The sequence below is a fragment of the Anabrus simplex genome, chromosome 5 (assembly GCF_040414725.1).
Source record: "Anabrus simplex isolate iqAnaSimp1 chromosome 5, ASM4041472v1, whole genome shotgun sequence".
NCBI lineage: Eukaryota > Metazoa > Arthropoda > Insecta > Orthoptera > Tettigoniidae > Anabrus > Anabrus simplex.
The window spans coordinates 416649305-416665599 of NC_090269.1; the positions used below are offsets into that span (position 1 = coordinate 416649305).

At 39.6% G+C, this 16295-nt stretch overlaps 1 protein-coding gene across 2 annotated transcripts in view; it reads right to left on the reverse strand.

Moving 5' to 3' along the window:
* Nucleotides 1-16295, reverse strand: part of LOC136874182 (anillin) — a 138267-nt gene that overhangs the window by 96197 nt on the left and 25775 nt on the right. For both annotated transcript variants that reach the window (XM_067147775.2, XM_067147774.2), the window contains exon 3: nucleotides 12314-13254. In XM_067147775.2, coding sequence (XP_067003876.2) covers nucleotides 12314-13254 — 941 coding nt within the window. The remainder of the gene's footprint in view (nucleotides 1-12313; nucleotides 13255-16295) is intronic.

The following is a 16295-nucleotide window of genomic DNA, read 5'->3' on the forward strand; positions in this document are numbered from 1 at the left end:
AATAACTGTTTAGAAAATTCATATTGATCGATCATATTATTGATTCAATTCAGATTTCAGTTCCATTCAGTTGGCAGTATAACCAGAACCGGGAGAGCTCCCCCTTACTCCTTGCTTCCGTACAATATAATATCACTAAAAGGTGCACAGACTATAGTCTTGCTGTAACAGTTTTCTTTATTATCCATATAGTATTAATCATGATGAAATAGAGGGGCCCACCTCTTTTTACTAGAGGTGTGTGGATAGGCAGGAAATTATTTCTCTTAATTGTGGAATCAGATTTTCTAGTATATGCAGCAAATCGTTCAATCGATTTACTGTGGGGGAGGAGCAACTGTATTTTCTTTTTTCTATATCACAACAGTCTTCTACGTCTGCTATTATCTTTCTGCCCTTACTGTGTATAGACCATGACGTCCTTTTCCAAGTAGGAGTTCTAAGGTGTTCATGTGATTTACTTAGATTTTAGTCAGCCATTGCAATAGGTTTCAAAAGTTCATTTTTTGCCTATATTCCTTTGCTTTATTGTAAAAACAGCAATAGTATTCAAAGTTTTGCGACCACACCACCAGATGTCTTACAGCAGTGCATATTCTATTCACTTTTGGTGTCATAAGTTTCCAATCCGTATCTCAAAGATAACCGAGGTCTACCGAATTTGCTCTAGGAAGCCGAAGTGTCACTCAGAGTAATGTGGATACTATGTATGTATGTATGTATGTATGTATGTATGTACAAACTGTATTCCATTTTTCTCTGGGTCAGCTGTGAAGCAAAATGAAAGTGTAGCAAGCTTTTCAGACTGGATGTCCTTCCTAACATCAACCTCATCAGAGAAGTTAATGAGGTGAAATGAATGACCTGATAATTGATAGTAAGAAGGGAAGAGGGTAAAATTCAGTGCCAGCACATAGCCTACCCTGTTGAATAGCACCACGGGGTCTGCTCAAGGCTTAACGTCCCATTTGACAGGCTGATCAAGAGGCTCATATGCCCCCGAACACTTTGGAAACGTTTGGAATTGAATCCAGGTTTCGGTACGCAATCTAGTGATCAGAAATTTTATACTACCACCTCTTACTTTGCCGGCCAACATTCTGAAAACTTTTTCAAACAATTGAACTTGAACTGGATAACCGTAGTCTCAAACCATATAGACTTCATGCCTTCATGATCACAGACTCCAGGAGGACTAATTAATTTATAAATAATTAAATAAAAACAGCATAAATAACAAGGAGAACCTCTGAACAGCTTACAGCGTTCTTCAGAAACATAGCAATGCCAGATGTTTATCCTGCAAGGGTTATTTTACGTACAGGTCAAACCACCACTAAAAGCCTCTTCCATTTTAGTGCTTTAAATGCAAGTATTAGAGGTGTCTTCTTGTGTGAAAGACAAATTGAATTTAGTCTCCAACATTTCAAATGTCAGCACAAAGTGCTGGTATATTGGTATGTATCATAAAAGTTATGAAAATGCAATGAGAACTGAACAGTTGCAGTATATCTAGAGTTATGGCAAGTCATAACCCTTATGCCACAACACTTTAACACTAGAACCGCCGGAACATATTGTATACCTAGAACCGCCGATGCGGTCATTTTGACCGCTGTATTGGAATTATAATTTTAATTCTAAATGCGTATAGTAACTCATTGTCATACTTTCAAATATGTGTTACTAAGTTTATAAAACATTAATTATGGGATCTAAAGCAGAAAAGAAACAAATTATTTCATTGTATTGTAAATGTAATATTTTCGTAATTTATTACAAACACATATGTTTCTCTAAAACACACTTATCTAATAAACAAACATTGCTTTTACTTCAAATTCTTTTAGTCTAAACTGTAAAATAGTTATTACACATTAACAGGAAAGAAAATTACTGTAACATTTTATTTAGTGTAATTTATGACCTGAAACATGTTTGCCAAATCCACGTACCACACCATATTTTTGAAACACTGTCTTTCTTTTCCTTTAGTGTATTTGCACACGCTGATGCAATTCTGTGTCTTTAGAAGCAGGAACTACATACCACGACCTTAGTTATGTCCTTTGAGCAAGAACCACACACTCGCCATTTGCACTTTCTGCAGGTAAAGTTTGTCTTATTCCTGCATTTCTTCATTTGGCATTGCCTCCTCTGTACATTTCCTTCCACAGGCTCCCTAAATTCGGGTTCTCTTTCCACATACTTAGATTTCGATTCCATGTACCCCATACGAAGCTCCTCTGCTAGCTTCAGGATGTAATTTCGGCGACTGATCTTCTTCCCGGTCACTTTTTTGAAAATGATCCAGGAATTGATTGCTGCCAAGTCAAGAGTATTATGAAATACATGAACAGGCCATCTTCGGGTAGCGGATCGAACAGTATATTTTCTTCCCATTTGATCCACCACGTCCACACCATATTTTGTATTGTTGTAGAAGTCTACTGTTTCGGGAATCCTTTTGGGATTAGCTTGAATTTCAACTTCTGAGTGCAAAGTACTGTATATAAGGACGTTCTTGTTTCGTTTACCTTGATAAACAGTAAGTGTGTCATTGGAATGTTTCAGGAGAGTTGAGTCGTAAAGACTAGCTTTCATAGCCTTCACAGCTTTAGGTATTTCTCTCCTTGATCGTCTAATGGTTCCAACAATACTCGTACCACTACTTTTCAACTTCTTACCAAGTTTCACTGTTGTAAAAAAGTTGTCTGTAGTCACGTTTCGCCCCTTCTTTTGAAATGGTTCCATCAACTTCATTACTACACTTTCGGGAAGAGTCTCGTCACGTCCTCTGAGATCGTCTTTTCCTAGGTAAGGAAACCCATTGCACAGAAACTTTGAGTCAACGTCCACAAGAAGCCAAAACTTAATTCCAAATTTATCTGGTTTGTTCGGCATGTACTGTAAGAATGGACACCTTGTTTTGCTTGGGAAAAGCTGCTCATCAGCCGTCAGATTTTCACCTGGAATATAAGTCAATTGACAATTTTCAATGAATTTGTTCCATACTTTTGATACTAACGCAAATTTATCAGTCTTCAAACGTTCTGATCTTGTAGTTCTGAGGTCGAAACGCAAAAATCTTTGAATTTCTCGAAAACAATTCCTCCCCATTGTTTCACTGAAAAATGGTGGCCCCCACTTTTTAGACCAGAGTTCATCAAGTTCAGTGTTACTGGCTCCAAGAACACCACGAGCATACACTAAGGCAATGAATGCCTCCAGTTTTTCTAAACTTACACTCCACAATTCATCACCTAGAACACGTTTTGCTTCCGTTTCCGTACAGTGTTTGATGTATTTCAATATAGACTCATCAATAACAAGACGCCATGCACTCGCTACACTGTCGTCAGAAACATACCGCTTTGAATATGGAGTAGGTCCTGGATTTTCTTTCAAGATGTTGTGACAAGCCATCCTGCCAGGTGTAGTCTTCCCAAACTCTCCTACAGTCCACTCCGTGATGCCGTCTGTACCTAGTAACGTATTACTTGTTCCTGGGAGGCTTGTGTTGATTCGTCCCCTCTTATTTCCAGATTTTTGTACTACATTTTCTGCTGCTGTAATAGAACAAATGATAACTTTCAATTCTCGGCCTATACCAGGCATAATAATTATGCCTGCAATTATTGCAGTCTAAATGTTGAATTTCAGTACCAAAGTTGAAATGTTGACATCAAGATAACGTATATCATTATTGTAACTTACCTGGTTCAACAATTTGGTATTCAGCATCATCTGAATCACTGCTTTCAGAATGGACACTTGGTTGGTAGTAATCTTCGTCCGCAGCTTCTTCTCGTAGGTCCTCTACATCTGGGTCACATTCAACTTCAGACATATCATCTGGAATGTCATGCAGTAGAGTGAGTAATTCTTCATTGGTAAGGGTCGGTGGTCTACGAGCCATGGTCTGCGACAAGCTGACGAAGCTGTGGCTCCAGACTGACGAGAGAGATTAGTTGACAGTTGTCCCAAGGTTGTGATTGCCTCACGGAGAGAGGAGGGGTGAGGGAGGCCTTGAAGGGGATTGTGAGAGCAGAAGAATGTTCGCTACTCTCAGAGGAGAGTGACTAATTAGCCCTCGTAGCCGCCTTTCAATAAATGAATAAAGAGGAAATTGAACAATGGCCGTGCATAGACTATCAGAGTTTCATTGTTGTGCTTACATTATTGCAGGAAGAATAATTATAAACAAATTTTATCTCAACCAGAGGAATAAGCACATGTTCTAACGCATTTTATTATGATAATCAATACAGCGGTCAAAATGACCGCTCTGGCGGTTCTAGGTATACTCGTTACCTACGTCCTATCCAATGACGCAAAATTAATTAAATTTAATACGGATGATTCTGACCGGTAATCAGGAAAAGTCACTGAAGCTCTTTACAATAGGACAAAAAATGTGGTCAAAATAAGGCTTTGAAAATGTGTAGCGGTCATTTTGACCGCTCCGGCGGTTCTAGTGTTAAATAAAACAAAATTATACCATTAATAACTGATGTCATGAAAAAAAAAAAAGGAAGAAAAAGCTACCTGTTACTATTCATCATCAAATGCATAACGACAAACATATTTTAATAGGTTCACTGTCCGACTCCATAGCTAAATGGTTAGCATGCTGGCCTTTGGTCACAGGGGTCCTGGGTTCGATTCCTGGCAGGGTCAGGAATTGAAACCATAATTGGTTAATTTCACTAGCACGGGAGCTGAGTGTATGTGTCATCATTTCATCCTCATCCTGATGCACAGGTCGCCTATGGGCGTCAAATCAAAAGACCTGCATCTTGCGAGCCAAACTTGTCCTTGGACACTCCCAGTAATAAAAGCCATACGCCATTTCATTTCATTTTGTAGGTTCACTTTTAAAAACTCAGAATGGAAAGATAATTTCAGCCCTTGTGCTTCTCGGCTTACCAAGTGACCATCGCTCAGCCTGCAGGCCTGCAAGAGTAAAGAGACTACACTTGATCAGCATGATTAATAAAACAAAAACAAAATTCTAGGACTTAAATATCCACTTCATACTCACAAGAAAGAAAATTCGACACAAATATTTTCAATAATACCAAGGTCACCACGATCTGAACATAAGATACTAGGAGGACCACAAGGCTTGAACAGTACCCTTTGAAGAGATTTGGATAATTCAGTGAGGTCAAATGAAGAAGAAAAGTTCAACACAATAATTAGTCCTTGAGTTTTCTACATTCAGTATCACACAAAAGTTCCAAATTTTTAGTTGCCCAATGAAGGTGCAAAACAGCAGCAGGCTTTGTCGTAAAACTGCTTTATGTACTGCGCATGTGGTTGTTGTATACTCCACGAAGTTTTCTGCTCCTTTAGCAGTCTATTGCATGTGTATTGTCAAATACACATCATCTTTCTTTTTCATGTCATAAAAAGTTGTTACATCCAAGACTGAAGACTTTCACTCTATAACAGACATAAAAGCTCAAATTGCCTTAGCCAAGGAAAGTTTCAACAAGAAGAAAGAACTGTTTTGTGGCCCGCTAGAGAAAGATCTGAGGAAGAGGCTTGCAAGGTGTTACATATGGCGCTGAAACAGGGGCATTAAGGAAGGAAGAATAGAGAAGAATAGAGGCATTTGAGATGTGGATTTGGCAAAGAATTGAAGGTGTAAAGTGGGAAGATAAAATATCAAATGAGGAAGTTCTGAAGAGAGTGGGAGAAGAGAGGAGCATGATGTCCGTAATCCAAAATAGGAAGAAAAACTGGATAGGGCATAATCTAAGACACAACACCTCACTACGAGTAGCAATTGAAGAGATGATGAAAGGAAAACGAGGAGGAGAAAGGAGACTATATCAGTTATTAGACAGCATTAGAAATAGAAAGGAAGATTATGCAGAAGTGAAGAAAAGGGCACAAGATCAAGAGATATGGAGGTCACAGCCATGATTGAACCTGCCGAATGGCAGAACAACCTATGATGATGATGACATCCAACATTGTATTTAGCAGCAATGACTTTCTGCAAACAAATATTTTACTCCTTGCAATTATCCTTTTTAGCATTTTTATTCTCATACACTGAACTGAAAACTGTAGCCCTACCTGTTTAAAATATTTCCAGTTTGTGCTTCATATTTAATGCAACGTGCTTTCTCCTGTACTGTACTGTACACGAAGCCAGAGATTGAATTAAAAAATTTTTAACACATTATCAGTGTTGAGTAAATAAATAACTATAACACAGCTGTTGATAGGAATTTTTACCAGCACAAAACTCATCTCTGCTTCTTTATCGAGTGAGGTGGCTGTGCAGTGAGGGTCGTATAGCTGTGAGCTTGCATTCGGGAGATGGTAGGTTCTAATCCCACCGTCGGCAGCCGTGACAATTTTTTTCTGTGGCTTCTCCATTTTCACACCAGGCAAATGCTGGAACTGTACCTTAATTACCTCTTAAAGGGCAGAATTTAATATATTAAATCTCATAAGAGGTTGCCCAAGAGTGAAATTTAATTAATATATTACATGGTCAGAGATCCAGAACCTCTGGCACACGTGATATAAAAAAATCTCAACAGATGGTAGCAAACAATATTCTAGGGAAATCCTCTAATGGAGTTATCTCCCAGCTAGCTTTTATTACAAGCTGCAGTCAAGCATGTGTCACGAGTAATGAAACACACTTTCCAATTTATGTTATTTTGAGACATATTTAGTAAGAAGAGAGTCAGCAAATATGAGATGGCTTCAATTTTGGACTCTTACAGATGTAGATGAAAGCAATTTTTCATTTGAAGAGTTCAAAGTTGGAAATTCAAGTAGAGAGTCTTAGCAGTGCAAGAGTGACATGAGTGCCCTGGAAAACGAAACAGGTAACGAATGGGCTGACATGAGCAACTTTGATCCAAGACCTTCAAGTACAATTGTGATATATAATAATGTTATTGGTTTTACATCCCACTAACTACTATTATGGTTTTTGGAGATGCTGAAGTGCCAGAATTTAGCCCCACAGAAGTTTTTATGTACCAGTAAATCTACAGACACGAGGCTGTCATATTTGAGCACCTTCAAATACCACCAGCCTGAGCCAGGATCAAACCTGCCATGTTGGGGCCAGAAGGCCAGCACCTCAACAGTCTGAGCCACTCAGCGCGGCATATATAAATCAAGGACCAATTTTACATTTGTATTTCGACATGGCAACCAAGCCTTTAGAGTACTTTTTACTATTTTTTTATACTGAAATATTTTTACATACTTCACCAGGAAACAGTAATTCAGGGAAGAAAATTGAAACAACAGGCAACAGCTCCAAATAGATGTAGAATCAAAGATTGGTCATCTCGAACACTATCTGATATAAGGACTTTGATTGGTACAATCATCAATAATTTATTTGCGGAATGAATCTTGTGCCTTTGATGCGCTAACATGCTGCCACAAAATATTTTATGTTAACCTACGCACCTTTGCGGCGGAGTACAGACGGTACTCGAGGCAAGTCATTAATATTACGTACGTATGTTCATGGCTAGTGTTTGATAATTCTGGAGAGTTTTAATTTGCCATATTTCCAGTCCGCGTACAGACAAACCACTTCTGCACACATAACATTAAGGCCACTGCCACTTCCTTCCCAGTTCTAACCCTTTCCTATCCTTGCTTCACTGAAATCCTTTGATGTGTTAGTGCGATGTTAAACCACTAGCAAAAATCTGCTTATTTAAGGTCATGGCTAGCAGGCGGATTACCGAGGGCCAGATTAGCAAGGGATGGCCTTTTCCGGTTACCTAGGTTTGGCACTTTGAACACTGCCTTTTGGCGGAGGCTAAGTGAATTAATAAACAGCCAGTCGTAGACAGCCGATCGCTCCGATAGAGTGTGTTAGACTTAGTTCCGGTTACCAGCATTGTCAATCTGTTGTTTACTATAACCATGTGCTATTAGTTGTGTGTTGTATTGTGCTCAATTCTTTTCACGGTCTTTATCAGGTCACTCGATCATTCTCGACAAAGCACCAGCAATGACTGCTAGAGATAATGAATTGATTGAGTGGTTGGAGGAGCAAAATATTTTGGTTCACGATGACATGAGGAAGGGGAGGATCTCGTGCATCTTGTCAAACAAAACAAGCCCTAACACCCAGTTTACCTGGTGAATGAAATAGCCAGGAGGCATGGGCATAAAGTTGTTCACTCCCAACGATACCATTACCATTTTAATGCCATAGAAATGATTTGCACCCAAGTGAAGGACTATGTAGCTGCGAATAACCAACTCTTCACAGCTTCGCAAGTAGAGACTTCTTTGGGAAGCTGTAGGCCATGTAAGTGCCAAAGACTGGAGTGAGGTTTTGAGACACAGTCCAAGATACATGATCTTGGGAAAAGGAAAGTATCACAGAAGATTACTTGAAGATATTGATGATTATGATGATGCTTGTTGTTTAAAGGGGCCAAACATTTAGGTCATCGGCACCTAATGGTACGAAATGAAATGACCAATTAAAAGCCCGAAATCCTCCACTGACCAGAATTCTAAAATGGATGGATGGATGGATGGATGGATGGATGGATGGATGGATGGATGGATGGATGGAAATTTAAAATGGTCAGTGGAACCGACCCACAGTGCCCCACATGCACAGATGCTGGCATAAAATAGTATTACAGACCAAGGGATTGCTTCCATAGCAAGATACTGAATCCATGATACTTTTAGTCGAAAGGGGTCCAAAATCCAAGTCATTGGCCCCTAACAATGGTGCTTACTGCTAGAAAAGGAGAACCATGGTATTTGTCATGTTGCGGTATGAATCAAAAGTAGTGTAGACTTAAGGTATCCACACATTATGGTACTACTTGCAGGTAATGAAATTCACACATGTATTACAGACCTACGGTGTTTCGCACATTGTGGCACCATTTACAGGCAATGCAAACCTATGATGTTCATCACACAAGTGTACTAACCACAGGGACTCGTACTATCCCGTGGTGTTTCTCATACAGTGGGTACTAATAATAGGCAAGCCAGAACCGTGGGTTCCCTCATCCCATGCTGTCACTCATAGTGCTACTAATCACAGGTACTGTAAAAGCCGTCACGCATTCGTTTGTTACTAATCACAAACCTATTTGGTACCTAACAGAGTGGTACTACGCACAAGTAAAAGCGACCCATGGTGTTCCCCGCGTGGTGGTATTAATCAAAAGTAGTTTCATGGTTCTAATTAATCATCCCTTGGTCGCCCCTTTTAGTCACCTCTTACAACAGGCACGGGATACCGTGGGTGTATTCTTTGTCTGCGTCCCCCACCCACAGGGGGTTGTGTGTTTGGTTTGCGAGAGGAATTTTATTTCCCTTAAGTCCGCCACCTGGGCCATGCCACGAGGGAGTATCACCTCTCTCCATGCTACGCCAGTGCAGCAGGTTCATGAACCTGAAGTTATTATCCTGTTATGGTCAAGCGACAGTGAAACCTCACCAGACTATGACAATGCCGATACTGACTTAGAAATGAGTGGTGTATTCCCTTTGTAGGATTTTTCCTCCCTTAGGAGATATTGAATCGATTAGCAGTGCAAGCTCTTCTAGATGGCAAGTAGAAATTTCATTTCATTTTCTTGCATTTTATCTGTTCAAGCATTAATGTATTTTTATCTTATAGCCTTATCTTAAATATGTTGTGTTATTGTTAATCTTATGTGAGTTATGCATGTTGCTAAAAAAATAATTGATTCTGGACTTATATTCGAGTATATACATTTCCATTCGTGTTGTATGTCGTGGACCAGCTGTTTGTACTCTTAATTCGGCACCAATGTCCGACTTCCGGTTAACTGTCATGTCAAAACTCACAGAAACGGAACTTTTATAATTTATCACAATCGTTATATCACATCACACACAATTTAATTTCTGGCACCAGAAACCCCTACAATCACAGGTTTATGAGGGATTTTCTCTTATGACAACTACCAATGTATTGACGTTTGTTCCTTCCTTCCATTAGTTACGGGCAGCAGCCAGTTAGGTTTAGGCAAGATTTATGGCTTTATGGTCTGAAGGCTCTTTATTATCACCATTCTCCCATACCACTGTCAAGGGTCGCATAATCACAAGCAAACATAAGAGTAATACCTGAGTGAAAATCAATAAACTTCATTATTTAGAAATTAACAACATAACTATCCACACTGCCATACAGTTTGCATCGTCCAAGGTGCTAACTTTGCAGGCCTCTAGCCATGACCTAGGCTGGGACCAGGTTTTGTTGAGGATATTCCTTCTATTTCTTGGCCTGTAAATATCAAAAGCAACACTTGTGGTTGATAAGAGTATGGAAAGATTGATTCAGTAACCATCCCAGGAATGAATGTCTACGAGCTTAAAATATCCTAACAGAACCGTTGTAAATTGCGATAGCAACAATTTGATGCTATTCACAATCATTATGCTGATAGAGTCTGGAAATGCAGATCTAGAAACAATAAGTATTTCGGCAGATGAACACTAGCTATGAGTAACCAAGGTCAAAGGATTTTCCCACCCTCCAATACTTCATTTTTAAAGCTAGCTGTTGTGCGTATACAAACATCTGTCAGCTTAAATCTTGCTGAACATTACAATAACAGAAACACACCTGATCATATTGCTAAAAATGAGAACTGCTGGCTGCTTCTATACAGGCAATGAGCTGTGGCAACATACAATAAGGCTCCAAATATACACATCAATGTGCTTACGCTTGTGCACGTGCTTACTTCGAACACCAGGCCTGTAAGCACCCTTGAGCTGATGTTGCCATGGTTAACAGCAAGTCATTTCTTCATCCAATTCCTACAGCAGGATAATGTGGTGCCACTATCTCAAAAAAATTGTCAGTGTCCCATGGGGACTGTCCAAGTTTTGTTCTTTGCAACGTGAGGCTTAGCATGTGCTTGGTTTTGGATAACATATTTAGTATTTCACTTATAATAGCTTATGTGCCAAAGAGCATAAATCCAGGTAATTGAAAGGGCTGTCCAAATTTCTTGATAATGATGCCAACAATGATATTTGTTGTTTAAAGGGGCCTAACATCTTGGTCATCTTTGCCAAATGGAATAAAATGAGATGAAATGTAATGACTATTTAAAAGTCCAAAATCATCCACTGAACAGAATGCAGAACGTGATGATGAAGAATGCACGGATGAATATGAATTTAAGACAATCAGCGGATCTGACCTGCAATGGCCCACCTTCCCAGAAGCTATCTGCTTCTAAAACACATTCTTGAAAATATGATGCTTGATGTCTAAAGCGGGCCAAAATCCAGGTCAACAGCCCCTCATAATGCTACTTATTGCTAGTAAAGTAGAACCATGATATTTGTCATGTTGAGTAGCGTAGACTCACGGTATTCCACACATTATAGTACTACTCACAAGTATCGTACTACATCGCACAGGTAATGCAGGCCTATGGTGTTCCTCACATAATGGTGCCACTCATAGGCAACGCAAACCAAGGGTATTCCTCACATAGTGGGTACTAATCACAGGCAACGCAGACCCACGGTGTCACTCGTATAGGGGTACTAATCACAGATACTGTAAACCCACAGTGAACCCACTTTCTGCTGCTACTAATCACAAAACCTGTTGTATACCTATCATAGTGGTACTACTCGCAAGTAAGGGCAACCCATGGTGTTCCCCACGTGATGGTACTAATCACAAGTAGTTTCATGGTTCGAATACAATCATCCCTCAGTCGCCCCTTACGACAGGCAGGGGATACTGTGTATGTATTCTTTGTCTGCATCCCCCACCCACAGGCGGTGCAATTTTTTTTTATGTCGCACCGACACAGATATGTCTTATGGTGACGATGGGACAGGAAAGGCCTAGGAATTGGAAGGAAGCGGCCATGGCCTTAAGGTACAGCCCTGGCATTTGCCTGGTGTGAAAATGGAAAACCATGGAAAACCATGTTCAGGGCTGCCAACAGTGGGGCTCGAACCCACTATCTCCCGATTACCGGATACTGGCCACACTTAAGAGACTGCAGCTATAGAGCTCTATGCAAATTTCTTGTAGATTGTCCTATCTAGAGGGTCCTAAAATTTAAGTATACAAAATTTGGTTCAGATTGGTGAAACTGTTTAGATTTGTACAAGGAACAGACATATATATTGTAAATAATGATCTGGTTTGAGATTAAAGCCTGAACCCATTTGACACACACACACACACACACACACACACACACACACACACACACACACACACACACACACACCCTAGGAAGTAATGAATTCCAGTTTTAGGAGTACTTACATTAGATTCTGCCTTTTCTGTCATTCCAGAAGTCCCTGGATGATCAGCAAAGGCACTTTGAGGGAATTTGTAGTAAATGTTGCGGCATTCTGATGCATCGCCCGCTATGCCACTGTCCAAAGGATCATGAAATTCTCCATCAAGTGGCTCATTACAAGAAAAGTAAGACTTCTGACTAATTTCACATGCATTCAAAGGAGAATTATATATATCACTGGAAAATATGGATTCGTTTCCTTTCTGCTCTTCTTCCACAGAACACCAAAGCTCATTTTTCACAAAAGAATTTTCAGATTCACATGATATATTATGACTGTTTTCCCCACTTTTATTGATGTTACATCCATTTTCAACAGTTAGTTTTAAAGTCTCTTTGACACTTATAGCTTCACATGGTGAATTACAATGATAGTCCCCACTTTTGCTGATATTATGGCCATATTCTACAGTATGTTGTACGATCTCTTGGACACCTACAGCTTCACATGGTGAACTATGATAACACCGCCCACTTTTACTGATGTTGTGACCAATTTCGACAGTCTGTTGTACGATCTCTTGGACACTTACATCTTCACATGGTACACTAAGATAGTCCCCACTTTTATCGACGTTATGGCCATTTTCCACAGTCTGTTGAAAGATCTCTTGGACACTTACAGATTCACATGATGGGCTATGATAACATTGCTCACTTTTACTGATGTTATGGCCATTTTTGACAGTCTCTTGGGCACTATCAGAGGAAGAGTTAGAACTAACACTGCCCTGATAATCTTTGGCTACAGTCTCCATATCAATCTCAATGAATGAAAATATATTCTGTTTATTATCTTTATTTGAAATTCTAAATATGTCCTGGGCTTCAATAGATGATTCATCCACAGCATAACTCAACTTCAGCACTGCTTCATGTAAGGAATATATTTCTTCCATGCAACCTGCACAGACAAAGGGACAAAGAATCATTACAATTAAGATTGATTAATATTTAGTAAGTAACTACATTTTGATCTTGTGTAAATAGTTTCCAGGTGCCATTATTATGGATTGATACATTTTATACAAAAAACAGAGTAAAAACATAAGACTTCTCACATCTGAGAACATATGACTACGTCAAAAACTTCCCTAATAAAATGAATTAGAACTCATTTACATCGCAAAATGTTATTCGTTATATTGTCATCTATGCTCCAGCTATTCGCTAGTGATGTGAACAGCTGGTCCGCAGTTTAGGGGTAGCGGGCCTGCCTCTTACCCGGAGGCCCCGGGTTTGATTCCCAGCCAGGTTAGGGAATTTTACCTGGATCTGACGGCTGGATCAAGGTTCACTTAGCCTACATGATTACAATTGAGGACCTATCTGACAGATAACTGCCCCAGTCTAGAAAGCCATGAATAATGGCCGAAAGGATTAGTTGTGATGACCACATAACACCTCGTAATCTGCAGGCCTCTGGGCTGAGCAGCAGTCTCTTGGTAGGCCATGGCCCTTCAGGGCTGTTGCGCCTTGGTGTTAGGTTTTCAATGATGTGAACTTTGGCCAGTCAGCACCTTTAAGAATCCATCAGGGAGGAGCCTCGATGGATTTCTGTTTCCATAAAGTAAGAATAATAGGGAAATGCCCACTGTCAAAGAGGTCATCATGTACATCCCACCGAAGCAGGAGAATAAGTGCTCGGCTGTACAGAATAATGTCAATGCGAGAGAAGGTGCCATGTGCTACGCTGATATGTGTTGGTTCCCCTCTATACAAAATGCATAAATCCAGCTCTTGTATTACCTGTTCCAATACCCTTCCTCTGTGGCAAGGCATTTTAGAGCCCCTTAAAGGATGATGGGCATTAAAATCACCCAATAAAAGGAAAGGAGATGGGAGCTGATCTACAAGATCAGTTACATCATTGATATTAACACGTTGACTACCAGCTCCTCAGCGGGTGTCAAACCTCCAGCCCAGCCTTTTTAAATCCCCTCATCTCTATAGTGCACTGTATTACATTAAGTGTTACTGTAGGAAAACTGAGTTCATCACCAGACTCATCATTCAGTATTATGTCTTCAATTTCCTCACTTCGTATACTGTGTTTGTAACTCATGTTATCGCAATAATAACTCGCTTCACTACACACCCTCACAAGAATACCATGACTGGCTTAGGTCTGTGTTTACCGAAAGAAAAAAGAAAAAGCATTGGAATGTACCCTCAGTTCAGGTAGTCAGGGTAAGGGATTGCTCATTTATATATCTATGGTTTTCAACACGAACTAAGACTTCATATGAATTTATCACTAAATTGGAATCTACGTTTACATCGAGTGGCCTTAAACGCCTTAACTCTGATACGGTCCTGCACATAGGCTGCTCTTATATGCCTTAAGGCATCTGAGTGAATGTGTTAAGTGGCTGGCCTGGTAGGAAATAAACAGTGCAAACTGTAGTTATAACAGGTAACTGAACATGTACCCCTAATGTCTCCAGTTGGATTCTTAATGGAACCACTTCACTATAGATGTCAGAACAATTCAAAATACCAATGCCACTGGAAGCCCGGTTTGCATAATCACGTTTTACAAGAAATTCAATTCTAATAAAAGAATTTAATGAAGGGTCTACCTAATCAATACCTGTCAGTTATTATGAGTATAATAAAAATTCTAAAACATCAGAACATGTTGCAGATATATTTCATTAACTTATATCTTTACACTGACAATTCACTTTTAATAAGCGTTTTGCTTAATTTTGTGTAACAGCTGAAGATGGCCAAATGGTGGGCCAAAACATGTTCTGGCTTTGTTCACAGGAGCAACAGCTACCTTGGGTGCAGCAATCATCACAGGTGTTGTTAAAGTAAGTGACGAACCTGTGTAACTGTTCAAATCCCGTTACAAGATGATATCAGTATTATTATCAATATTATTATTATATGGTACTATTATTGTTCGATTCACTTCTGTAATGAACAGAAGCATGCATGATTGTATTTACTTCATTGTGTATATATATGTGTGTGAATATTAGCATTAAACTATGTAAAGTAAGACTTACTGCATAATATCATATGGATATGCTTTGTAATAACTTTTGACATTGCAGCACATGTTGCAATACTGCTACCGTAACTGACGACAAGTTTGCTCTGTCATCGTGTGCATTTAGTGATGAGCTCATTTTTTGGAGAAGCCTAGTGAGCCTTAGGCTAATTGACCATAGTATGAAACACAGAGTTGGGTGAGAGTGTCATCATATTGCTATTTTTGGAGATTGCATAGGTGTGTCAGCTAATGGCTATATAAACTTGTATGTTATAGCGTGAGTCAGTTGAAAGGAGAGGCTCAAACAATGAAGTGTTCCAGTGAGTTAGATGGATGGAGCCTTGGTCGATAGTCATTTGCAAGGATAGGCCTCAGTCTGTCAGTCACTTTGAGAGTTCTAATAGTTGGAAATTGTTGAGTGGAAGCATATGGATGGAGAGATTTGCCATTAAGTCAGTGGAATACCGAGGCATGCCATACGGACTACTACCGAGATGGTAGTAGTCAGTCCGTGAGATGGAGAAGCAGCAGTCACATGGATAATTAGTCGTCAGCCACCATATGGATTATATGTTCGTAGTGTAAATCTAATTTCAACCCATGCTATATCTCTTCAGTGAAACAAAAAGAATACATCACCAAATTAGGCTTGAGATACCTACAACAGATGACACCAACTCAAAGGAATACGTCGTAATTACACTCAAAATGTTGAAGGTACTGTAAAGTGAACCAGTGAGGGATAAATATATATATATATATATTGAACCCTTTAGGTCCATATTGAGGGATACCTACCTTCCTTACCTATCAGCAAAGTTCATGAGATCTGTCTCTTGGGTCGTTTCGGGTTCTTCGTCACTTGCTGAGGTAAAGGTAGGGTTCATTAATTCTAATCTATCTACTGGAATGAAAGGTCTATTTAAAAAATTCCTATTTAT